The sequence below is a fragment of the Ursus maritimus genome (assembly GCF_017311325.1).
Source record: "Ursus maritimus isolate PB19 chromosome X unlocalized genomic scaffold, ASM1731132v1 scaffold_X1, whole genome shotgun sequence".
NCBI classification, from domain to species: domain Eukaryota; kingdom Metazoa; phylum Chordata; class Mammalia; order Carnivora; family Ursidae; genus Ursus; species Ursus maritimus.
Window position 1 is genome coordinate 26,214,108 of NW_024423319.1, and position 26,732 is coordinate 26,240,839.

The 26,732-nt window shown below is 37.4% G+C and overlaps 1 protein-coding gene across 6 annotated transcripts in view; it reads left to right on the forward strand.

The window, feature by feature from the left end:
• The window catches only part of TENM1 (teneurin transmembrane protein 1), a 535,869-nt gene that overhangs the window by 213,212 nt on the left and 295,925 nt on the right, over nucleotides 1-26,732 (forward strand). For 5 of the 6 annotated variants that reach the window (XM_040628223.1, XM_040628229.1, XM_040628232.1 and 2 more), the window contains one exon: nucleotides 18,013-18,251. In XM_040628223.1, coding sequence (XP_040484157.1) covers nucleotides 18,013-18,251 — 239 coding nt within the window. The remainder of the gene's footprint in view (nucleotides 1-18,012; nucleotides 18,252-26,732) is intronic. The other variant, XM_040628247.1, reaches the window with a different exon arrangement.

Genomic DNA, 26,732 nt, shown 5'->3' on the forward strand with positions numbered 1-26,732 from the left:
GGAGGGGGGAAGCAGGCTCCCCACTGAGCCAGGGAGGCTGATGTGGGGCTCCATCCCAGGTCCCTGGGGTCATGACCTGAGATGATGGCAGACGTACAACCAGCTGAGCCACCCAGGTGCCCCCAAAATTAAATTTTAGAGAAATCTCTATACCAAACTTTTCCTCCCCTCCATCATATATACTTACCTATCCTGGGTTGTATATTTAAAATAGAAATATCTGGTTTTGATCAAGAGAGAAACTAGTTCTTAACTTCATTGACTACAAAGTTACTTATCCAGTTAATCGTAATAAATATTTTCATTGCCATGTCAAGTTAATAGACACTTGTCTGTTGTATTTTACGAGAAGTATAAAATGTATTTGAAGTAGCAAAGAATGATTTTCCTGTCAATTATTCTCCTTATTTTCTACAGAGGTGTGCGTGTACGTGTGTGTATCAAAGACATTCTACTAAACATCTCCCTTTGGGAGAATCCAGCTGGTTCTTTATTAATTCCACAACACAAAAATGTTTGTAGCTTTAAAAGCAAAAGATAAGATCAGGTTAAGTCTTGAGGTCTTTGAAATGTCTCTGTAAGAATTGTAGATGTGTGGTACTGACTATTCCATTTAAAGAACAAGAAAACTCAAAAAGAATTGCCCCCTTTGGCGAACAGATAAGCAAATAAACAGTAACATCTGCTTCTCCATTCTGTTAATCTTTTTTGGTGTGATATCTGAGGATATAAGAATGTGTATAATGTGAATATTTTAAATGAAAAACAGTTCAATATAAATACTATGATAAATTAATTCTAGCATAAATAAGTTTTTGCAAACCTTGACAAATATTGGTTGAGTGCCCACCATGGATCAGCCAGTGTGCTAGTTGCTGTGCCTACAACAGTGAACAAAACAGACAAAATCCCTGCCTTTATGGAGCTTAAATTCTATTGGGGGAGCCAGCCTTTATCCTTGAATTTAGCTATGTCGAGGCTAATAATATTGCAGGACTAGGGGTCTGTAGACTTGGTATGGGAGAAGGAGGAGAGGAGTCAAAGATACCTCTTAGAAGCCTTTCTTTACCTGCCTTTACTTACCCACAGCACCTTTCATAGAATTTTCCCTTATCTGTGGGCTCCTAGCATCCTGTGCATATGTCTGTGAAGACCTTATTTCATTGTATATTTGCACTCTCCAAATATTCTATTTACTCTTTATTCTCTGTTGCAACTTGAGTGAAGGACTGTGTCTTCCTTTTTTACTTTGATTCCTCAATGCTTAGCTCATATTGTTTAACAAAATTTTTGTAAGGTATATGGACAGAGTGAGCAGGGAATTACAGATGGAATAGATTTCTGAGATCAGAAATAGTAGTTGATAGAAGCAGACAGTGAGTTTTATTTGGAAATATTGAAACATCCATGTGGGACATCCATATTGGAAATGCTCAATATCCAATAAATAGTTGAAAATAAGGATCTGGGTCCCAGGAGAGAAAGAAAAAGAAAGTTTGTCTCCTATCACCCACCAAATGCTTGCTATGTGCTGAACATTGCGTCAAGCCATTATCACACTTATTCTTAATTTACATTTCTTAAAACTGAGGCCTAGAGAAGTTGAACAATATGTTGCAAGGTCACCAGTTAGTATGTAACGGAGCTAGTTCACTCCTGTGTCGGTCTGATTCCAGAGCTCATGATAGACATGAATAATGGAGAATTTCATAGGTAGACATAGTAATTGAATTTCCATGAATGATGGAGGAAATATTGAAAAACGTAGACAGAGTTTAGTGCAAGAAGAAGACCAGAAACCAAACCATCAGAACACTTACATCTTAAGAGTTCATGAAGGAAAACAAGCCAGCATAGGTGATTGAGGAGTAATCATGAAAGAGAAGACACAATAGAAAAATTTCAAGATGATCATCATCACGGTTTTCAGATGCTTCAGAGGAGTCAACTACAATGTGGGTGAGAAGAGACCATTCATTCTGTCAACTACAGACTTCTTGACTTTGAAGTGGCCAATTTCAGTAGAGTGATGAGATTGAAGCTAGCCTGCAGTGGGTTGGAAGAGTTGGTAAGTGGTAAGAAAATGGAAGTGGAAGATAGACTGCTCTTCTGAAATGGAATAGTAGATTGAAAGGAAGCGGAATTAGGACAAAACTTTCATACAAATTGGAAGGAGGAAAAAAAAAGATGGGGGACTACATTCAGTGTGGAGGTAGACAGTAGTTACCAGGAAAGTGGCGTGGTTGACAGAAAGAAACCAACAGACCAAGTTGAAGATCAAGTTTCCTTACTGGTAACAAATATGGAAACTTGCAGGAATGGTCACATAATGCCGAAGAGCACCACATGATCCCGCACAGTGGTACAGGCTTCCCAGGTTGCCAGGTTTCAACAAGGGCATACAGCTGATGATGCTACCACCTCTGGGGAATCATAAATCCCTTAGATGCAAGAAGTTTGCTTTTCCTATTCTTATACTAGAGGGTGGCATTATACCCTTGCACCCTTAATTAAAGATGGCTCAAATATAAGTCATATTTGCAAGGACAAGCCGCTATCATTGGCCAACCCAAGATTATAATTTAGACTTCCTGTCACCGTCTGGCATACACAAAACACTAGGCAGTCTCCTGTTGCTGATGAAGATACTTAATAGTGACATATGTACACACGGGGCTTTCATTGACATTATAAAAGCTAACTTATGATTATTTCCAATTCAACTATCAAAATATCAAGTGTAACATAAAAACACAGATACCATTGATTCTTTCCTTTTGTGGCATAATATTACCCCCCCAAGTAAATTGACTTTCTTCTGGAAGAAAATATTCACAATCTGCTATTTCCCCTACCTTTTGACTAAAATAATTGTTTTTCTTTAAAATCTGTAACAGTCTTATTCTTTCACATTTTGTCATTTACTATACTGAATAGTATTTTATGGTAACGTGACTGGTTGCTTTTTAGTAGATATACTTGCAACTAAATGCTTTTTCTTACTTGCCATCTTCAAAAGACTCAGATTTTAGACAATATATATATATATAGTGTGTGTGCACGCGCACGTGCGCACACGCACGCACATGCACCCAAATGTGGGCATATGTGCCTATGTAAGTGTGTATGTATAAGTTTCTGTTGTTCATAGTCCTTTTGCTGGTTATTTCATTTTAAACTCTAAACAACCCTGGGAAGGTAGGCGTAACAGAAATTATGCCCAATTTAAAAGTAAGGAAACTAAGTCATGGGAAATTTTACTAATGTGTCCATATGGCAGCTTAGAGCAAGAGTTGGAGCTAGAATTCAAGTCTCTGTTCAGCCAATCCAGTATTCTTTGCACTCTAACAGTTTGTCTCTGGAATGTAAAGTACCCCAAGTTATCCCTTTTTGTCTTTCAGTGAATATTTATAGTGCAGTTAAATTTCCCTGCCTGGAGACGTAATCAACGTTTTATTCTATTTATATTAAAATCTTGATGAGCCTAAATGCCCAGAAAACTGGGGGTTCTGGTTAATTGGATTTATTGGATAGCTTAAGGTTAAATAGAACTTTTAAAAAATTGCCATTCTTGTTGAAAATCCTTCTTAAATATGAATCTACTTTCCATTTTAATCCAAATGATCATAATTTAATCTATTATAATTGAAAATCTTACGTGAAGTCAGGGTTGTCATTCTGAACATGATTTTTTATTGTACAGCACTTTAGATACAGAAAATATTGTAGAGTGAGCAAAATGTCTTGTGGTCCCAGGATATCCTTCATGAATTTTGGTTGGCCTTGTGAGTAGTTGAAAAAGCACTGGATTTAGAATTGGAAATCTTGAATCCAGGTTCAATTCTGCCACTAAATAGCTGTGTGACCTTGATAATGTCTCATTCTTCCTCTCCTGCCTCATTTTGCACAACAGTCGGGGCGGGGGATAAAGCTAAATGGTATTTGGTGTTCTTTTGGCCTTTACTTTCTATGTTAGTCCGTAGCTTGCCCTCTTGTCATTTGCTCCTCCACTGAAAGAATCCTGCTCGGGTTAGCTTTCCAGTTAAGTTGGATTCTAATGAATTGCAAGATTGCAGATTCTAGGTGAGGTCCCCTAACAAGTCAGAAAAATTGAAGTTAAGCAGTTATGATTCCTTCAAAATTTCCATTAGCCAAGAGGAAATGAGGAAGACACTGCACATCCCTGTCAGGGGGTAATGATAATGGCAGACAAACGTAGTTTAGTCTTAGGCTAGTATAAGGCTAGTCTGTGAACATGTTTTACTCAATACATGTAGGTGCTCAATAAAAGTTTATTAAATACCTGAATTTAAACCTTTCAAAGAGAAAAGATGCAACACCTTATAAAGGTGCCTTGGGTCATATTGTGAAGTCCCTGATGTTTCAGTATTTTCTTTCAATTTGTCATTATCTGTCTAAGAAATAAATATAACTTTATTTTATGTTTCTTATTCAAAGGTAAAAATACAGCCTGGATGATGATATTTTTTTCTGAGTCCTCACAATGATGCAGAGAGAAAATATGTTTAGATTCATATTATATTTGCCAAATGGAAATGTGTATTTAGAGGTCAGAGAAGTACGTGAAATCATTATACGCTTGAAGTTGACCTGACCTTGTTTATCTCCTTGTGCTGTCCCTGAATAATTAAAGCAAACCAATGGGTTTTTTCTTTGTACTCTTGAATCCACACTGCAGGGAACCAGAGAGAGAACATTTCCCTGGAAGGAAGGCCCGGTTTCCACAAATTCTCCTGTGTTCAAGTGGAATTATAGTTTCTGAGCTTTAGAGCATGGCACAAAGCTAAATTTGACTGTTTCTTAGGTGACCTAACCTGAGGGGGGTTAATGTTGTTTCAGTTGTTATGATTATTGTGTATTCTGCATGTTTTAATCAGTATTTTAGGGTTTGGATTTATGCCTTGTGACAGTTCTTGAGAGGTACAATTTGAACAGCAATTTTGAAAATTGAAAGTAGAAAATGTTTTCTATTGTCCATATCTTACAAAGATTTCCTTGTTTGGTCAGCAGGGTTTAGGAAAAGTTGGAGGTAATTATGAGTGAGTTGTATATGCTCTCGGGCCCCAGGGTTCAGGGTATTTGTTTGGATAATAGACCAATCCCGAGTGCAGATAGCCTCAAGGGAGGAACAGCTGGGAGCTTGGGAGGAAGATAAGATCATGAGTTGGCTGGCAAGAAAATCTTTTTTCTGGGAGTCTTACAAAGAATGACAGATTCCCTCCCATAGGGATGTTGAATACTTCAAAACTGCATGCTCCAGTCAGAGGAATAGTTTTGGACCAACATTTCTCAACCTCACTATGGCATTTCAGGCTGGATGATTCTTTGTTGTGGGGGCTGTCCCATGCGTAATAGAATGGTTAGCAGCATCCCTAGCCTCTTACCCACTAGAGGCCAGGAGCACCCTCCCCCTAGTCGTGACAACCAAGCACATCTCCAGACAATGCCAAATGTCCCTTGTGGGCCAGTTCATCCCCAGTTGAGAAACGCCATTTTAGACTAACGGTGAGGCAAAATCTTTTGTTTCCTCACCTGCTCACTTTACACAACCCCTCTTCAGATTCTAGCAATTTTTTTTGATCCCTTCCCATCTTCCCTCTTCATCTTCCTTTCTTCCAAAGGCTTTGTTAGTGGGTTTAGATAATTCTCCGGTTTATACTATAATTTGTGTTGGAAGCCACTGCTATAAATTGAATGTTTGGCTCTCCCCAAAATGCATATATTGCAAACCAAGATGATGGTATTAGGTGGGGCCTCTGGGAAGTGATTAGGTCCTGAGCATGGAGCCCTCATGAATGGGATTAGTGCCCTTATGGAAGAGCCCTCCGATTGCTCTCGAGCTCCTTTCCACCCACTAGATGCCCACAGCAGACTGGGAACAGTCGGTAACCCAGAAGAGGCCCTTCACCAGACCCCTACCATGCTGGCACCCTGATCTTGAACTTCCAGCTTCCAAAACTGTAAGAAATATATTTCTGTTGTTTATAAACCAACTGAAGTTTTTGGTATTTTATTATAGCAGCTCTCATGGACTAACACAACCGCTAAACTAAATCCATTTAGCTCTAAAGTTTCCCCACCCCCACCAACTGGTTTCCTTTTCAGATAGTGGTAACTCCTTATATAATTTTATCCCCGATTAACCTGTCATATCCTGCATTTCTATGTGAGAGTCTTAAGCAAGAGGAATATATTTTTGACACATTGTCTGTGTATCAGTTTGTATGTATACTTAATTGGCCTGCTTTCTGGGAATGCAAAAAGCTAGAAAAAAGCAGTGCATCACTGCTGACTATTTGGATCAGATCTAGACAAGGGAGCCCCGGGTGACCTCCAAAGCCACTAACAAATGATCCTCTACCCTGACATATATAGCCATATCTATCTGTCAAATTTTCTTTCTTATTCTATTCCTTTTTCTTCTCACTCTTCATTCTCCCTTTGTTCACTCTTTGTTTTCTCTCTCCTGAGTTTACTTTAGATCTACACTACTCTTGGGCATTTCTTAGCTCTTCTGATATTGTTCTTTGCTGAAAAGCTTACAGGGACACAGGAGCCTGAAAGAAAACGGCACATTCGGGAAACCACACGACAGGATGGCCAGAGCTTAGGGGGCATTGGAAACAATGGCAGTAGTGAGGTGGAGAGGCCTGTGGCAGTCAGATCGTGAAGGACCTTATAAAGTTGTACACCTTCATTCCAAAAATAGGAAAAACACAAAAAAGAAAAGTAACTACAAATTCCACTACCCAAAGATAGTTACTGTTAAGATTTCCATGTCTTCTTCTAGATCAGATCTCTGTAGAGTAGGGATTTAGAGTTGGAGTTGTTTATGTTTTTGTGTGGGAGGGGACAGCACCCAGCTGTGCTTGTACTGTATATAGGAATTCTGTTTTTTCCCCCAACATGGAAAATTGTTTATTGCCTTAGAAATTATTTGGTTAATGGAAATAAAAATGCTTTAAAACTAAATCAAGTAATAAGGAGGTTTTAAAAAATGATACAGGATAATCTCCCAGGGAAAGAAAAGGACAATGAGTACAGCCATGCCTAAAGAGAGATGGAACTCTCTCCATTGTTCTGTTGCTTTCTGGAGCCACGTGATGTCTCATTACTGTTTCTTTCTGCACATATTCTCTCTTCTCAGGCTTCATTTTAGATGGATTTGTTTATCTGTTCCCCTGTCATGTTTTAACTCCAGCTCTTGCTCAACATGACCTTGCATCTTGGCTTCCCTAGATGACTGGGTTTGTGTGTCTAGATTTCTGAGAGAAGGAGAGAGAGAGAATACGATTGTCTCCAAGGTTGGCTATCCAATTCTGCTGCAGTTAACTCTGGCTGCAAGCAATGTGGAGTGGGATTGGGACAGTCATGGATAAGGCTGCTTTGTCCAGGCTCTGCTGAGAGATAAGGATCAGCATCGTATGCTTATGTGGTTGAAAATTCTTAATATGACTTCATAATATTCCATGGAATGAATATACTAGGCTCCTTCCATTTTTGAGTCTGGTCTTTTAGTCAGTGGATGAGTAAGGAGACTGAGGATCCTGGGTGGGAAAGTTCTAGGGGAGAAGACTGGAAGTATCAGACATCACTTTTGCTCACACTTCACATGAGCCAGAACTCACATGACCATACCTAATGGAAATTGTGACTGGGAAATGTAGTCCGCGTGCCCAGGAAATAAGGAGAACATGGCTGCTGGTGAGGAGCAGACAGCTTCTGCCTCAGGCCACTTCTTTGATTTTGAGGTTGATGTTTCACAGGACAGCCATGCCTTTTGTCAGTCTGTCCCTCGGAGAAATGTCAGACTGGATAGGTTAGAGGACTGATTTGAGTGCCATTTCTTGCTTTATAGCATTATGAAACATGTTTGCCTTTAATGTACATGTATAAGACTTACAAACCATTGAAAGCTAATGGAAGGCAGTTAATCAGCACTCTTCAAAAGGTACATTAGAATGAAAATCTGTATTTTCAACCTGAAGAGCTTAGTGGGAAATGCTTAGATTCTCTCCTTATTGTACTCCTTTGAGGCACTCTTTCTTTCAAATCAGGTGTCCTTGCTTAGAGATTACAATTCAATTAAAACAAATCATACAGAAACGTATGCCATGTTGACTGGCTCCTAAAATAAATGAGGAAAATACATATCTGTAGAAAATGAGGACGAATAAAAAAGTAATCAAGGCATAGAATAACACTCTGCCCACTACCCACTGCTCTAAAAAGAAAAATAAATAAATAAGCCAAGTAACCAGTGAAACCAATTCTAAAAAACCAGCAGGTTCCTCTGATAAGTAAAATTGGGAATGGATTTTGAGTTTTTGTAAAGAGAAATATAATTTAATTTCTTCGCAAAATGAATTTTTTTTAAAAATCCTAGAAAATTTGGGGTCTGGTTTAATTTTAAACATGTACGCAAAACTTCTGCCTTGGTCACATGTTTATTCCCATTTAAAATGGTCCCTGTTGGGAGATGAATCACTAAAAACTCTGGCGTGCCATTCCACTATTCCTTCATGGAAATGATGTGTACAATCATAAAAGGATCGAAAAATCTCACCCACCAATAGCTTTTTAAATTTTTTCAAGTTTGAAGAGAGATTACAGCTTTCACAGCATACCTTAGGAACTAAATTACTATTAAGTATACAGAATATGAAAAATTTGTAAGCTTATTTATCTAGGTAAATAATTTTTATGTATTGGTCTGAGCCTTTTCAGACAGGAACATTTACATTAATAGAAAATATTAATTTGATATTTGCCCCTCAACTGATGTAGGGCTTTTTAATAAAAATTTTTTAAATTAAAGTTACATCTACAGAGCATGGATCTAACTTGGGAAATGAGAATGAGAGTGTTTCTTGAAAGGGCATTATTATAAAGTAGAAGATGATTATTTATTTTAATTTCTTTTGGAGTCTACTAAAGAAACTCGATCAAACAGAATATGTAATATTTTCTTTCTCCAGCCTTTATATATCCATGCCAGCACACCTAACTCCAACTTATCTCTGAATATCCTGTTATAGAAATGTTTAATTTATATAGGAAAGTCCAATACACTATTACATAAATGATGTTGTGATGTCTCTCATATTCTGAAAAGGGAGACATGACAATTAGCTCACTGTAGCCTCCTGATATCATTTTGTCATTTCTGTAATTTTAAAGACTTGAAACAAATATTTCCATAAAAACATCTTCAGTGGAATACTAAACTTATATATATTCACTTTGAGAAGAAAATGCCAGAGGATCATGTGAATTAAGAAAACTTTGTTACATTAGTGATTAACATTATGAGTGATATCAGTCATGTCATGAGTTAATATGTGCACAGTGGTTAAGTAAATGGGTTTTATTGTTCATGCATGAATTTAAAAATATTTATCGAGCACCTGCTGTTTGCTAGGCACCATTCTAGATGCTGAGGATACAGCAGTAAATAAGACAGGCATTGCTACTCTCATGTAGCTTACATCTAATAATCAACAAAACTGAAGTAGATTCCAAGCTCTGTCACTTACCAGTTGTTTGACTTTGGGAAATTTAACTTGAATAGCTGATTCTCAGCCTCCTAAACTATAAAATATGCATAATATCATCTTCCTTTATAGGGTGATTGTGAGGATTCAGTGAGAAAGAAGCACAAAGTATCTTAGCAGAGTGCCTACCACATAGATGTGGTTTAGTGTACGGTCATTGCTGTTGCCATTATTATTAGCAATAATTCTTTTTATTTATTAGCATTTTTATTAACAATAATCATTTCACTACCCGAATGTCTTACAAAAAGAGATGAAATATGAATCAACTATTTCTTTGATTTGTTCCTTTTAGATTATGTGAAAACAAAATGAAAGCTTATAGTTGTCCCTTTACATTCAATAAACCAAGAGATATTTGCTCACAAGTGAAATTTATTTTAGAGTTCCCAAACCTCATTCATTCTGCACGGTGAATCAAGAGCCTTTTAGAAGAAGCAAAAGCATCATACAAATCAGTATATATTCACTGAGTACCTTTGAAGTATGAGGCAAAATACGTAGAAATTAAGACTTAGTCCCTGCTCTCAAGGAATATACAATACAGGCAGGGTGGATATTCTTATTAAAAGAAGAGCAGGAATAATGGCCACGAAAAGATTTTGAAAAGAGCTCTCCCATTAGCTACTAACTACCCCACTTGCAAAATTACAGTATCAGTCTAGACCATAGAGCATTGCCATTCAAGGATAAACTGTAGAACTAATCCTTAAACCTAGAAAAATTCAGGCTTAGGTAGGTATCCTGAAACTCTTTAAAAAGAAAAAAATTCTTAAAAATTGTAAACAACTTGAAGAGGGTATAGATTTTTTTTAATAAACACTTAGTATGTAATGTTTGGAGGGGATATATGGGCAGGGGTGGCTTAAGATTTGGAAGAAAGAACCCTTGAGTAAATAAAATGAAATCCTCCCTTATGTAGCTTTTAGGAGAGAAATACAACTTGTTACCCTAGGAGGTTGTCCAAGCTGGTGATTCTATTGAGGTTCAAGAAGAGTTTGAATAAATACTCTTTGGGGGAGTATTTATCCTAAAAGGGAGTATCAGGAATGGGCTACAAAAGACAAACTAGAGATGTTGAGGTTGATAATCTTGACTAGTAACCACACTTTTCTGTGAAATAACACTAGGTGTTCTTGTTAGAGAAGAAAATGGGGCTGACCCACCATGGCATGTTTTAAAATTTTTCTCATGTTTTTGGAGGCATAAGAATAAATACCTATGAGCAGACATTTCTCCAATGATGATATAAAAATATCCAGCAAGCTATGAAAAGATACTCAGCATCACCAGTCATCAGAGGAATGCCAACCAAAACCACAATGAGATGTCACTTCACACCCATTAGGATGGCTACCATTAAAAAAAAATAGTAACAGGTGTTAGCAAACAAGTAATGAAAATGGAGCCCCTGTGCACTATTGGTCGGATTGTAAAATGGTGCAACCCCTATGGAAAATGATATGGAGATCCCTCAAAAAATTAAAAATAGAGGTGTTGTATGATCCAACAATCCCACTTTTGGGCATATACTCAAAAGGATTGAAAAAGGATCTAGGGACATATTTGCACACCCATGTTCATAGCACCATTATTCACAATAGCAGCCCAAATGTGCATGGATAGATGAATGGGTAAAGAAAATGTGGTATATACTTACAGTAGAATATCATTCAGCCTTGAAAAGGAAGGGTATCCTGTTCTATGCTACACATGAGGTACCTTCGGGACATAATGCTAAGCAAAATAAACTACAAAAAGACAAATACTGTATGATTCCTCACATATGTGAGGTATCTAAACTAGTCCGATTCATAGAAAGAAAAAGCAAAGTGGTAGTTTCCAGGGGCTAAGGGAGGGGGAAAAGGAGATTGTTTAATGGGTATAGAGTTTCGTATTTGCAAGATAATTTCTGGAGATGTGTTTCACGACAATGTGAATAGATGCTACTGAACTATACCCTTAAAAATAGTTAGGATGGGGGCATCTGGCTGGCTCAGTCAGTAGAGCATGCAACTCTTGATCTCAAGGTCGTGAGTTCAAGCCCCACGGTGGATGTGGAGCCCACTTAAAATAAAACATAAAAATAAATAGGATGGTAAGTTTTATATTTTGTAGTGTTTTATCACAATAAAAATTCATTTAATAATTTTAAAAAAGTGAATAAATGTCTAAATGCCACAATTCTATCTGAATGTGATTTGGCCATAATAACTTGACTCAAGGGTTTTTCATTGCAGGCTTCTGTTTTATTTTTTTAAATCACCCTCAGCTGTGAACTGGAAATAAGTTGAATTCCTTCTTCTGGGTATAAAAATGAGTCAAATGCTTATAGCTAAGGGAATACAGTTTTCGATATTCATCTCATAAGCATGTTTACAAGATGGAAAAGAAAAAAAATCACCGGTTATTTATGCATCTGTTGTTAGAAAGCTGTAGATTTCTATTTCCTATAGAATTTTAAGTGCCACATTAAATCACATTATTTAGTGCTAGCAGATACCCTCAGAATTATGTAGCATGAGGGGTTTGAAAAGAGAGAGTACATTTTCCCCTTTTTTATAGATGATTTTAAAATCCTTGCAGGAGCATTTATTATATTCCCACTTACCACCACTGGGTCTCATCAGTCTTGAAGATATTTTTTTTTCAATTTCCTTATATGCCCATTTCCTTTTGGCAATATCTTGCTTTTCCTTTTTAAATTTGAACTTGAATATTAAAACAGATGCAAAGGAGAGTACTACTTACACATAAACTCTTGAACTGCATTTTTATCATTTGCTCTGTGCAAAAAACCCAATTGTATGAAATTGATAGCAACATTTTAGTATATCTTCAGGTCCCTAGGGGAAAGCAATGTGCTTAGACAGATGATCTGATTTTATGAGCACATAGCTAAAGTCTAGCACTGCGTATTTGTCTTTATGCTCCTACTTTTTTCAGGGACTGTGAAAACACATTTAGGCAGTAGTTTCACTTTCCAACAATGGACTGCAAAGCCTTTGACAATACATAGCATTTGCAGTGCTGTTTTTCATGATGCACATCAAAGTATAGATCACTTGAGCAAAGAATCTTAATCTCAGCTTGTTAATAAGAAAACAGGAACCTTAGTATATGAACTCATTTTATTATCTACCCTCACTGAGGACTGTGATTTGGATTCCACTCAAATATGAATTAGTTTAAATGTTGCTCTGCTGCAACTGCTGAATTTATTCATTATGCTGTAATATTTTACTTATGAAACTGCATTTGGAAATCCTTTGGTGTATATCACGATGAAATTACAGTACTCAGGGATATTGATTATTGCTTGTAATTGCCATCATAATAGCCAACAATTCTCCGTCTTTCTTTGTCTTTCTTCTCCCCCTTAATGATATACCAAACCAAATCAATATCCAACATATGGGGCCACTTACATTGTCTCAAAAATCCAATTGTTCTTCATAAATACGCAAAGGATCGACAATTTTTATCTCCAATCACTGGGCAAAAAGCACCCCATACTGCTGAGTTTCCCTTTTATCCCACAGGAACATATCAGGGTGTCGCTCTGCAGGACTGGTAGTAGCTAAGTGACGTTTTGTCACCTCCAGAATAACCACCAGGTCGTGGTGAGGAGATGGGAAGGCTACTCCACTCTGCTGTCTGTAAAGTGCTACACGCCTTGCTCACTAGTACATTAGTAGCCAAAGGAAAAACATAGGCTGGGAGAGCTAACTAGACAGTAAAGAAGAAATTAACCTCCTTATAAATGGAAGAAACCATTTCATGAACTAAAGAGGAAGTACAGGGGCATTTGGGTGGCTCAGTTGGTTAAGCAACCGCCTTCAGCTCAGATCATGATTCCAGGGTCCTGGGATTGAGCCCCACATCAGGCTTCCTGCTCAGTGGAGAGCCTGCTTCTCCCTCTCCCCCCTGCTTGTGCTCGCTCACTCTCTCTCTCTCTCTCAAATAAATAAATAGGAAGTACAATTAAATGGATGGAGCATAATGCTGTGAGTCACTTTTTCAGTATATTTATTCTTGTTTCTACTACATACTGTTTCTCCATTCTGGGGATATGTTAGGTACCTTTAGAAGCAGCAGTAACTCCTTTACCTTCTTAACAACTAAAGGGTAGCTTCATTGTAATGCTTCCCCATTCATCCAAAATAGTTCAGATGGTCTTTATTTTTTCTTTTTTAAGATTTTATTTATTTGTTTGACAGAGAGAGACAGCCAGCGAGAGAGGGAACACAAGCAGGGGGAGTGTGAGAGGAAGAAGCAGGCTCCCAGCGGAGGAGCCTGATGTGGGGCTCCATCCCAGAACACTGGGATCACGCCCTGAGCCGAAGGCAGATGCTTACCGACTGCGCCACCCAGGTGCCCCAGTTCAGATGGTCTTTAAAACTAACTATAAGGACATGTAACATACGGAAGAATAGAACATGTATTATGTAGTACTGTTTGAAGGCATCCTATTTGTTTAGCCTGGATCAGTTAACCCAGGAGCTTAGAACCTGGTGGAAGTCTGGTGAAGACTGGTTGGCAGGTTGCCTAGGGCAATGGAAATACACTCTTTTGGAAGTCACTGATTCCAAGTTCATTTATGCCGTTAAGTACCTATGTTACTTTTAGGTAGTCCATTTCATTTTCTGGGCCTCAGTTTCCCTAACGCAAAATCAGGGTGTTCAGCTATTAGATGATTACTGAGATCCCTTCTTCCAACTCTATGATTCTTCAGCCATTGTTTTCATGTTTGTCACTGTTCCCAAGGGAAGCAGAGTGAAAGTGGCTCAATTCAGTATTACCCACATGCTTCTCATGTGCTCTAACAGGTCTGCATTCATATCTTAATGTGTCTACTACGTGCCTCATGCTAGTAGAGGGCACTGTAGTGTTGTGGTTAAGAGCAATGGCTCTGTGAGTGCCTGGGTGGCTCAGTCATTAAGCGTCTGCCTTTGGCTCAGGGCGTGATCCCAGGGTCCTGGGATTGGAGCCCTGCTTCGGGCTCCCCGCTCCGCGGGGAGTCTGCTTCTTCCTCTCCCACTCCCCTTGCTTGTGTTCCCTCTCTCACTGTCTCTCTTTCTGTCAAATAAATAAATAAAATCTTAAAAAAAAAAAAGCAATGGCTCTGGAGCCAAACTGCTCGTGTTTGCAACTCAGCTTCACCAGTCACTAGCTGTGGGACCACGGACAATTTAACCTCTCTGTGCACTGGTTTTCTCATCTGTAAATGGAGATATCTATTTTAATGGGGTTGTTGTGAAGATTAAATGATGTAATAGTTTATTAATTATTTAGAACAATGCCCAGCACAAGTGAACACTTAATGAATGTTACCTCTTATCGTTATTGTGATAACTACTATTATCACCACTTTATTCCTGCTAAAAACCTCTTTTGGTCTCTCTTTCATCATCTGTAAGATTAGAATAATAGTATCAACCTCACATTTGTATGAGGATCAAAATATTGCACATAAAGTGCCTGGTGCCTGGCCTTCTAGGTGCTCAGTAAATCACGTGCACATAAACAGAACCAGCTATGCATATGGTTGGGTGTTAAACAGTGTATTTTTTCCATTTACCCCACCTCCTGTCTTTTTGATACTTGTTACAAAAGCAATACAAGCTCAAGGCAGAAAACTTCAAAAAAATACCCCTACTATCCCAAAGGTAACACAAGTTACTATTTTTCCATGAGCATATATATTTATTTTAAAAATTTTATCCTGGGGCGCCTGGGTGGCTCAGTCAGTTATGACTCTGCCTTCAGCGTAGGTCATGATCTCAGGGCCCCGGGATCAAGTTCCATGTCGGGCTCTCTGCTTAACGGGGGGTCTGCTTCTCCCTTTCCCTCTGTGTTCTCTCTCTCTCAAATAAATAAATGAAATCTTTAAAAAATATTTGCCTATACAGTTTTGAAGCCTACCTTTCTTCACTTGGTGGTATCTTTAAACACTTCCTAGTGAATAGATCTTCTTTTACAGTACAGTTTGTAATGGTTGTATAGTATTCTACGTGTTTGTAAAATAATTTACTTAACCAAGTACCTATTATTGAGCACTTGGGTATCTGTTTTGTTCTATTACAAATAACACTGCAATGAACAACTTGTTATATACATTGTCAGACACATCATTTCCTAAGGATAAATTCCTGTAGGCATAATTATTTGGCAAAGAATATGCATTTTTAAAGTATTCTGATACTAATGACAAATTGCCCTCCAGAAAGGCTTGTGAATGTGTACTACTCTCAGCAACCCTGCCCTTTAAATAACCTTTACCCTCATGATACTAAAGCAAAATTCTCTAATGTGGAGATTTTTCATTAACTGGCAGGTTAGACAGTTGTTTTTTCCTCTAGACATACATGCTTTTGTTCTTTAAAAGTGGAAGTTGGAACTCAGTCTTAAAATAGTCTTAATGATTTATACATTTGGTCCTATGTGACAAGGTGATGTTGGCTCTCTATTTAGTGGAGGGGTTTCGTGTTGTAGAACATTAAAATGTAGCACCAGAGTGTGTTTTGCTTAGCAGTACATTTTACTGCTCCAGGCAGCACAGTAGAGAGGTTAAGATTAAGGATTTTGGAACCAGAGTGACCTGGGTTCCTATTCTGGCTCTGTCATTCACATGCTAGGAAGACGTAAGCAAGTTTTTTTAAACCTCTTTAGGCCTCCATTTCCTTAAATGCACAATGAGGATAGTAATACAGCCTATTTCATATGAGTGAAGACTAGCTGAGTTTACGTGTTTAACACAATACATGGCACATAGCAGTAAGTGTAAAGTATATGCGCAAAAACATACTTTAATGTATTTGTTTTTGGCAGCTCCTTCCGTGTCCATAAATCAGTCCTGTTTATGAAATATCCATATTGCAATAGTCACGAGCAGTCAATAATCATCCTATAGTAATTCAGACATGACAGCAGCATGAAGTTCTAGAATAGGCAAAATTAATGCATGGTAGAAAAAATGCTGAATAGTGGTTACCTGGAGGAAGTGGGGTAGGGATTTACTTAGAAAGGCAGGAGGAAACTTCCTGGGGTGATGGGAATGTTCTGTATCTTGGTAGGGTTTATGTGGCACAGATGGTTGCATTTGTCAAATCTCAGCAAATGTATACTTAAAATTTGTGCATTTCATCATGTATAATTTTTTATTGAAACACACATATAACATTGTGTAAATTTAAAGTGTACAATGTGTTGATCTGATACATTTATATATTGCCACACGATCGCCATTGTAGCATTAGTTAACACCTTTATGATGTCACATAATTATTTCTTTTTTGTGGTGGAAATAATTAAAATCTCTATTAGCAAGCTTGATGCTTACAGTACAATACTGTTGTCTATAATGACTGTACTGTACATTAGATCTTCAGGACTTACTTATCTACTAGTCGCAGGTTTATAGCCTTAAACATGTTTCCTATTCTCTGACCTCTCAGCCCCTGGTTGCCACCATTCTGTTTTCTGTTTTTATGAGTTCATGGATGGACCTTGAGGGCATTATGCTAAGTGAGATAAATCAGACAGAGAAAGACAAATACAGTATGATACCACATATATGTGGAATCTAAAAGAGTTCAACTCATCATGTGTAAATTTTACATTTAAAAATCTGTTAAAAAATGTCAAACTCTAGATAATATGCAAGTTAAAAGGGAAGGGAAGTATACTGATATATGCAATTTACTTCGAAATGCTTGAAAACTCACATGGACTGATAGATGAAGACAGAAATGGAGAGATGGATAAATATGTGATAAAGTTAGTATAGTCATATGTTAACTGTAGCATCTCGTTGGTAAGTATATGTGTGTTTGCATAAAATCCTGTCAACTTGGCTGTATGTTAGACAATTTTTATAATAGAATATTGTTTGAAAATACGTCTGCGAAAGCTAATCTCTAAATAAAAATACTTGGTTTCCAGACCATTCAGATTTCAAAAATGCCTGATGATACTTCTCGTTTGTTTTTGAATCAACTCTTGAGTATCATATTAATGAAAAGGAGCAGGATAGCGAATAACATCAAATGTGAATATCAACACTCAAGAGTCTGAGAAATTCACTAGCCAGCAAGTCAGGGAACAGAAGATCTCTTTCTGCCTCTAAAGGTCTAAATGAGAAAACAAAAGGAGACCACCAAAGGCAATTTGGAATTAAATCATAGGTATATGAAAATTTCTTTGAGCCTGCCAGTTTTCCTGAGCTTTGTCCAAGTGTGACTGTTGGACATGAGTGGGGTTTGTGTTTTTATAATAACTGGCTTTGTTTTCTTTTTAATTTAAATTCAATTAGCCAACATATAGTACATCATTAGTTTCAGATGTAGTGTTCAAGAATTCATCAGTTGGCATAACTGATAACTACCCAATGCCAGCTTTGGTTTTAATAGCCCGAACTTTTGTTTCCTTTCCGCAGGCATTTCCTGTTTAAACATGGATCTGGTTCCTCTGCCATCTTCAGTGCGGCCAGTCAGAACTACCCACTGACGTCTAATACCGTGTACTCGCCTCCTCCCAGGCCACTTCCACGAAGCACCTTTTCCAGGCCTGCCTTTACCTTTAACAAACCTTACAGATGCTGCAACTGGAAGTGCACGGCCCTGAGCGCCACTGCAATCACAGTGACTTTGGCCTTGTTGCTAGCCTATGTGATTGGTAAGCCCTTTTTTCCATGCCTGTTTTCTTCTTAATCAAAGTCTTATTTCGCTTGCGGTGGAGGTCGGGGGAGGGGATTCTCTCGTAACTCTTGGACCTAAAATTTGAACCAAGGCTTAGTATTATAAATAACAAATGGATTTCTAATGAAGTTTTTTTTTTTTTTTTTGCACTTCCTAACCTTAAATACTGCTGAGGAGAGTAAGGAATGCTCTTTGAGAAGAAATATTTATACTACTAACGCAGTCTTATTGATTGCAATTACTGTAGTTAACCATTTTCCCTTCAATTAAAAGGTTGTTATGGTTTTCTCATTAGAAGTCATAAGTACCAATCTACAATAGCTTCTTAAATTATAGTTAAACAATAATGCTGCTGCCAGATTTTCAGGTAGCAATTTCATTAAAGTAGTCATTATTTGGAAGCTATCGGAAAATCTAGTGCATAATTTCTCTCCAAGAATTCAGTTTTACACTGGGATTTAAAAAAAAAAAAACATGTATTCGTATTTTCACCAGGTAAATGGCTGTGGAATTGTATGGATACTATGTTTGGGGAGGTGAAGGAGAAAACACTTGTGAAGCACTCTTTCTACGTGTTTAAGAAAAATATTGTTCAGGAGTCACTCTGATTAAAGGCACCGTCACTTGATAGCAAATTGTATTGATTTTTCTGGATGGCATTTTATTTTGACTGAACATTAATTTCCTTGCTTGAGTGGTTCTGCAGTCTAAAATGTAAATTAACTTAAGAAACATGTACTTTGTGGAAGCACTATTCCTACAATGAATAGAATATCGTGGTAGAAAAAAAATTCTGTCCAAGTATGGCACTAGTAACTTCTTTTCAGGTTTAACTGTGTTTCCTAATTGAAGCAGAATTACCATGGGGATACAATGAAAGTGATTCTGAGAAGTAGATTAAAATGGATCTAGACTTTCTTATAATTATAAATAATAAGGGAAGTTTGGTGTATTCTGATTTATTTACAATGTGAACAAAGAGAAAGTTCCCATAACCGGTTTTATGGGAGTCATAGAACAGGGGCTGCTAAGTTAATAGATTTATTTTGTAGGGAAGTCACTGGTAATGTCAACAGTATAGGATCATAGCCTATATTGATGTTCATGATTATCTCTTTTATATTTTTATCATATAATCTGAATACATTTGAACAATGCTTCTATTAAGTGTGGATAACATTACCTATAATATCAGAAATGTGTCTTTTATCTCAGACATTTTAGGATAGCCCAACATGTATGTTTATTTGGTTTGTAATATAAGCTGTGATGATAAATAATGCCAAAGGAATGAAGGTAGGGGATGAGAAAGTACTGTAATACAAACACAGTTTTAGTATGGAATCATTCAAAGCAAAGAGTAATTCGAGAAGTTTAAATACATTAGAGGCCCTTTTAAATGTTCTTGTTCAATTATGAGACAAACTCTTATCTCATGGGTTATCTTCTATTAACTGTTACTATATAGAGAGATAATGTTTTAGATATAAGACTTAACCCCTGGTATGAACAAATCCAAATAATAGCAAGCTCTTTATTAGTAGGTTTAGATGGTGTTCAACACCACCCTGGTATCAAAACTTGTATTATATACTCTGAGACTTGTTTAATTAGTTTATATATTTATTCATTTCATAAGTGAAAATAGAACATTTCAGTCATTTCGAAGTCTGCCCTTTTTTATAGGGTAAACAATAGAATATGATTTCCATATGACAGTAAGGTATTACAGTGCAGTCATTACGAACGTGGATTTTCAGACCTCTGCCCCTTATTACGCATGGTACCTTCGGCAAATTATTTAACCTTTTAAGTCCTCCATTTCCTCATCTGTTAAATGGGCCTACAACAGTACCTGTAACATAGAGTTGTTATGAGAATTCAGTGTTTTAATATAACTAAAGAACTTGGAATAGTACCCAAAACAAAGTAAGTATACTATAAATGTTAAATATTATTATTGTTGTTATCATCCTTCTCTTTATAACTGTTATTCAGTATTAAAACTCAGTGGTTCTCAGAGTTAACCATTTTGTTCATGGCTGTATCTGAGCACCAGAATCAGTGCCTGGCACATAACAATCCTATCGGGAAAATTTGTTGACAAGAATGACTAATGCTAAGCATTTTACTTGTATTAGCTCATTTAATTCTCACAACAATCCTTAAGGGCAGGTATCGGTATTATATATAGTATAGAAATGAGCAAACTGCGGCACAGCAAAGAGAAGAGGTCCCATAAAGGTCGTATTGAGTTGAAGAGGTCGCATCCCGGAGAAGTGGGGATCTTGCTGCCTCTGCTGCCCCTCTGAACACTGCAGTAAACTCTGCAGCTCCCTGACTTCTTGGTCTACTGAATAAATCCACCGGACAATTTTTTTCTTACTAAATCACAAAGTAAATTGCATTTACCAGGTCCTCCACTGCAGTGGTGCGTGCAGCTAAGCTTTGTTGATTGGTGAGAGCTATCCATTGAAATCATTACTGTGTGATTTTTTTCGATGCAGAAATATCAGGCCAAATGCTATAGCACAGTAGGCTGAATGAGTTCAAAATGAGATGTTAATGGCAAACACCGTAACTTTTTCCCAAGTTCTGTCATGAACTGAACATTATGTGACTTTGGATAAGCCCGTTAAAATCCCTTCCTCGATTTACCCCGTCTGTGCTTTATTGCTAATCACCTCAGGAGGAAGAATTCATCAGTAGGCATGTGGGTGAAAGATGTCACATAAGAACTGTAACATACAAGATGATTTTCAAATGGCCTTCTGTGGTTGAAGTAAAAAAGTATTACATTTCAAAATATGAAACTATTTCACTCTCCACTCTTGCTGAGTCTGTAAGAGTCATCTTTTTTTTTTCAATCCCCCTTTGCAGTTGCTGTATAACCCAAGTAAAATCTTACACTGAAACTATTTACTGCTTCTGTTTCCCGTACAAATTCCTTTCTGCTTTTTCATTTTCCTCTAGTATCCATTATACATAACCTTTAGATACTAATGGCTATGTGCTGTGCTGCCCTCAATCCACTGGGGGAAATCACATCGATATCAATGGGACATCAGTAGACATTCTGTGCATTATGGCTCTGTAAGTGGTCATTGGAAAACTGTGGAAATTCAGCACATGAAAAGCCAGAGCTAGGTTGTTCAGGCAACCAGCCCCATCCCCACACCTACTTAACCACATCTTTTGGATCAGCAAGAGAGTAATTCCTTTAAGTAAGTGTTGAGGTCATAAAATTTGGTGAAGGGAGGCATGGAAAGATACTGATTATATGAAGATATCATGGAATGGCTATTGTCATCACTTCCCCATAAATCTGTACTATTTTCCATGTGAATCAAAAAAATATGTCCTTATGCTTCATCCTCTCTGATGTTTTGGCATCAGTGATGTATCAGTGCCAGTCAGAAGCACATTTGCTTGAATTTACAAATAAGCCATATGAAGTAGTAGTCAGGAAGACAGACGACCATATGCAAGGCATCAAGAGAAGGCGAGGTTAAGGTACTTCATCAATGGTTGTGAAGGGCACAAACGCAGCTTCTCTGGAAATCTTTGATGTTTTGATCAAGTTTCTCCACAGTCAGCACTTTCTATAAGAGACAGTAGAAACTCACAGGAATACATTGCGCCTGGGGTCAAATGGGCTGCTGCACTGAATGAGTTGGAGGAGAGTAGGGATTTCTGGCTCTCAAAACCAATACCATCAGTTAATGACATGGATGTTCCTTCTCCTTTGCCATGAAATTAGAAGCAATTCATACCACCCTCAGGGTATGTAGAGAGTGTCCAAACTCTATAGATGAAATAATTTAAGTCCATAATTCTCCTTGCCATGACATACTATATAGCCCACATGTGGAAAGTTGACCAGAATGGATATTAATACGGAATTAGGGGAGAGAGAATATTGAGCCCAGTACTCTGATCAAAAGTTTAGGGATGAAACTATTCAAGAGGGCAAAGGGCCTACTTCACTTTGCTCCCTGCACCAAAATTGAGTAACATTGATTTAGTGCTTTCTTGTGCCTCCTTTATACTGATCCAAATTTCCCTGCTTTCTGGGACTGTTATTACAGTGACGTAAGAAATGCTAAAAGAAATAGAATGAGAGGAGTAGAATGTGTTCATTTTGCCTTCTTCACAAAGAAAGTGTAACTACCTCACAGTATAGTGAAGAAATAAAACAAAACATGGCAAATTTTGATTTCAGAAAATTCCAGAACTTAGATTTTTTTTAACGTAAAGAATAGAAATAGAGGGTTTTCCCCCATTAAATCTCCATACATGATGCTCCTTCACACAGTTTACTAAATGTAGATAAACATGCTTAGCAAAAGCCATCTCATTCACCTTCTAGCAATTTCATTAATGCCTCTGTGCCTCGGTTGCCTCGTCTCTAAAATGGGAATGTTGATAATACCTTCCCCATGGATTTTCTTTTTAATTAAATGAAATGAAGCATGTGAAACGCCCAGGACATTGCTTAGCTGGTCTAAATCAAGATTAATGATTATTATCAGTGGAACAGGATTATTATTAGGATTATTAATTTGAGCCAAGGTAAGCATAATGAGCATGTAATTTATCCTAACATGAACTGCTTTTATTTCCCTTCTTGCCAAAGTCATCTAAAACAATTTCTCAGAGCTAGAATGTCTGTTTCACAAGAATCATCTAATGGGTTTCTTGTTTCCTTCTGCCTCGCCTAAAATATCTGTAACTTTGCCTTTATTTTAGCAATTTCCCTTTTCCTTGGTGTTTTGACCCTTCAAATGGTTTTGTATTTCTATCTGGAGGCCATATCCTGGTTGAAACACATTTTCATTAAAATACATTATAGCTTATAACATTCAAGAAATGACTCAGCATAAAATGCTAAAGAGCATTTTACTTTATCCTTATAGACCATTATCAATCCTTTTGGTGTCCCGTTTAATACTTATTACTACTTCCAGTTCACTCTCGTGGACGCATTCATGATAATGATGGCAGTTTCTGCAGTAGCATTGACTTTGCCTTCTACCAATGAATCTACTAACTTTCTAGCAATCTCTCCAAGAAGGGATCTGGGAAATGGTGGTATAACTTCAGTCTAATTATAAATCTGCCATCCATGCATTTATCAGAGCTCTTCTTTAAAAAGATTTATATTTTCATCTGACATCACCTTTTGGTGTAATATGTTCCATAAGTTTTATCCTTACTATGTTAAGTGGCACTTTTACCCGTCATAAATAAAAGTATAAATTCAATCCAAATCAAACATACTAAAATGACAAGAAGAACCTGTATCACATACAACTAATTTGCAGAACTGCAGTTAGCACTTACTGCTCAAAATAAAGGCATCTTAATGAAAGGCAAATATTGTACTTACTTTTTTCTTGGAACTCTAGCATGCTGTGGATTTAAATCATAGAGTAAGAGAGAGAATTTCTTGGGTAAATGAGTAGTGAGTACTAAACATATGTCTTGCATCAAGAGATTATTGTGTTTAAAAAAACAGGGCAGGGGGAGCACCTGGCTGGCTCAGTCAGTGGAACATGAGACTCTTAATCTCAGGGTTGTAGGTTCGAGCCCCACATTGGGTGTAGAGATTACTTAAAAATAAAATCTTTTGAAAAGAGAGATTATTTTGTTGTCTCAAGGAGAGGCAGTCACTCTACTAAGTACTTCCTATACAGCACTTTCTTAGCCTAGGCAGAGAAATTAAAATGAGGCATTGTGAAATAAAGATCCACCGGAAGGCATAATAAAAGAGGACTGGACAGCATGTTAGTAATTTTGGAGCTTTACATGCTTAAGAAATTTTAGAATAGCAAGAATCAATCTTGCAAATTCTGAAAAAAAAAGTCTCTCAAAAAACGTCTGATTTGAAAGTAAATAATGTGAACTCTGTTGCATAAAGGAAATTTCATCCTTGTTTAACTTACTTTCTCCTCATCCAAATTATATGTATAATACATATATATTATATGTTATGGGAGTATTTTTAGACCTATATTGCATAAGTCGTTAAGCTATACTTATTCTGAAGTGAATAAGAATATACTAAATTAGAGCAATGGCTTTGAAACAGATGGCAGATTAACCCATTTTAAACTTCAGAAATGTGGCTGAATTCTCATATAGAACAGCCAGAGTGTGGAAGGCCAGTCTCCAGCAACAGAATATCTGATACATTACAGTCAAAACTAAGAAGTGGCGTCTTACAGGGTGGAGACGCATTCATTTGGGGCTTAGCAATATTCCCGTTACAGAGAGGTGAAAAAGCACAAGATGTTTTATTAAATACAGTATATTGGAAAACCCGAGGGAGCACAAGTGGAGGATATGGGAGGGTGGCAGGAAATGAAGGTGGTAAGCAGGAGCAGATCATGCAAGGCATTTTAAGCCATGTTAAGGAGCTTGTAATTTATTCTGAGAGCGAATGGGTGTTTTTATGGTTCTTCATTAAAACAGGAAAATTATTTGCTCGGATTTACATTTAGAAAAATCACCTGATGGCAACATGGAAGTTGGAATTGGCAGGCAGGACGATGGGGGTTGTGAAATCGAAGTAAGGATGAAGACAAATCAGGAGACTATCCTAGTAATCCAGGTGAGTGAGAGTGAGAGTATAAACTTCTGGGAATGGAGAAAGAGAAGATGGAGTCAAGAAGTATTTAGAGGATAAAACACACTTGACTTAGTGACTGTTTAGAGTAGGCAGGAGAGAGAAGAGTTGTTTGGCTTACAGACTGGGTGCAGATAGTGATGCTGTTAGCCATGATAGCATGTTAGAAGAAAGAGGTTTAAGGGTGAAAATAGGCATTTAGGTCAAGATACCTCATACATTATCAGATACCCAGTACTGAACGTTTAGTGGTGTCTACCTGTGAGAACACCAAAGACATGGGAGTAGAACAAGGAAAAAAGCGTGAAGGCTAGAACTCAGGGGAACATGAATATTCAAGAAGGCCAAGCACGAAGGATCTGCTAAGCAGACTAGGAAGGAGCAACTACAGAGGTTGGAGAAAAACTCAAATGGTGGTAATAGAACAGAAGTCCTCAGTGTGTGGTCTGGGGACCACTAGGGACCCCAAGACTGGTTTGAGGGTCCACAGAGTAAAACTGTGTTCATAATGGCATGAAGACATTATTTATCTCAGTCATTTTTGTGGTTTTGTAAAATATACTTATCACAAGATAACATTATTTATGTTAAAATGTAATGGTTTATTGTTATTATTCAATAAATTAATAAATACTTGTAAAAAGTTATCAGTTTCTAATACAGTCAGTATTGATTAGATATAACCTACATCAACAAAGTCTCTTTAGTGTGCTGAGTAATTTTTAAGAGCATGAAGAGGTTCTGAGACTAAAATGTTTGTAAAGGGCTGAGGTAGGGAGACCAAACACCTCATGTTTCAAGAAGAGCAAGTAAGTGAAATAAGGGCTAGTTATTGTTTGCACCACGGTAGAGGCTGACCGGTGAAGTACAACAAGAGGACAAAGGGATAAGGAAATCATAGTTGCTGGTGATAGTTTTTGAAGTGATCAGCCAAAGGATCAAACTTAGTAGGGCAGGAAGATAGAAGATGGAAGCTAATGCCATGCTAAACAAGAGGTCGGTCCAAATGTCTAGACACCTTGATGATATCGTAGGGTAGTTATGGCTGTGAGCAGGCTTAATAGCTAAAATGAGATGATCAGAGGGTAGTGTGTCAGAATTTTAGATATCAGACTCACAAAAATGTGCAAAATGTGAATCCCCTAGATATTTTAGAACACAAAATATGATTCCCCTATATATTTTAGACCAAATCAAACATATATGAGGAACTCCTTCCACATGAAATTTGCTCAGGGAAGGCTAGATTCTTGGCTAGGTATAATCTCATCAGGTCCCTGGGTAGACTCATAAGCCCACCAAAGTATGGATACTGTTTAAATAAGAACACTGCATTATATTGGATCCCCCGGATAGGCGTCTTGCTAATTCCAGATCACAGTATGGCTCCTCAAGAGCTCCTTCCTTGGGGTTTCGATTGATCTTTTTATGGGATAATAATGAACAAATTAAGAGGGTCCAAGATGACCCACTAATTTTCTGCTGATCAAAACCTCATCATAGCATTGCCAATCAAGTGAAATGTAGGCCTTATATAACACATTATAGTTAACTTCTAGAGTAACTGTTTACCATGAGAGTTTCTAAGGAAAGGCCTCACAAATGTCTGATTATCAGGTCGAATTGGTAGCAGGAAATCCTTAAATGGAAGAAAAGACATGGGATATGTGCTTTGTAAAAAACAAAAAAGCAACTGTTGATTCCATTTCTTTTATATTAAATGAGTTTTGTCTCCTAATTAAATGATTAGCAAACCAAAGGCTATCATAATGTGCATGGAACATCAGAAGAGCTTGCTGAGCTCTTAGCTAAACTAGTTGTGGCTGTGGC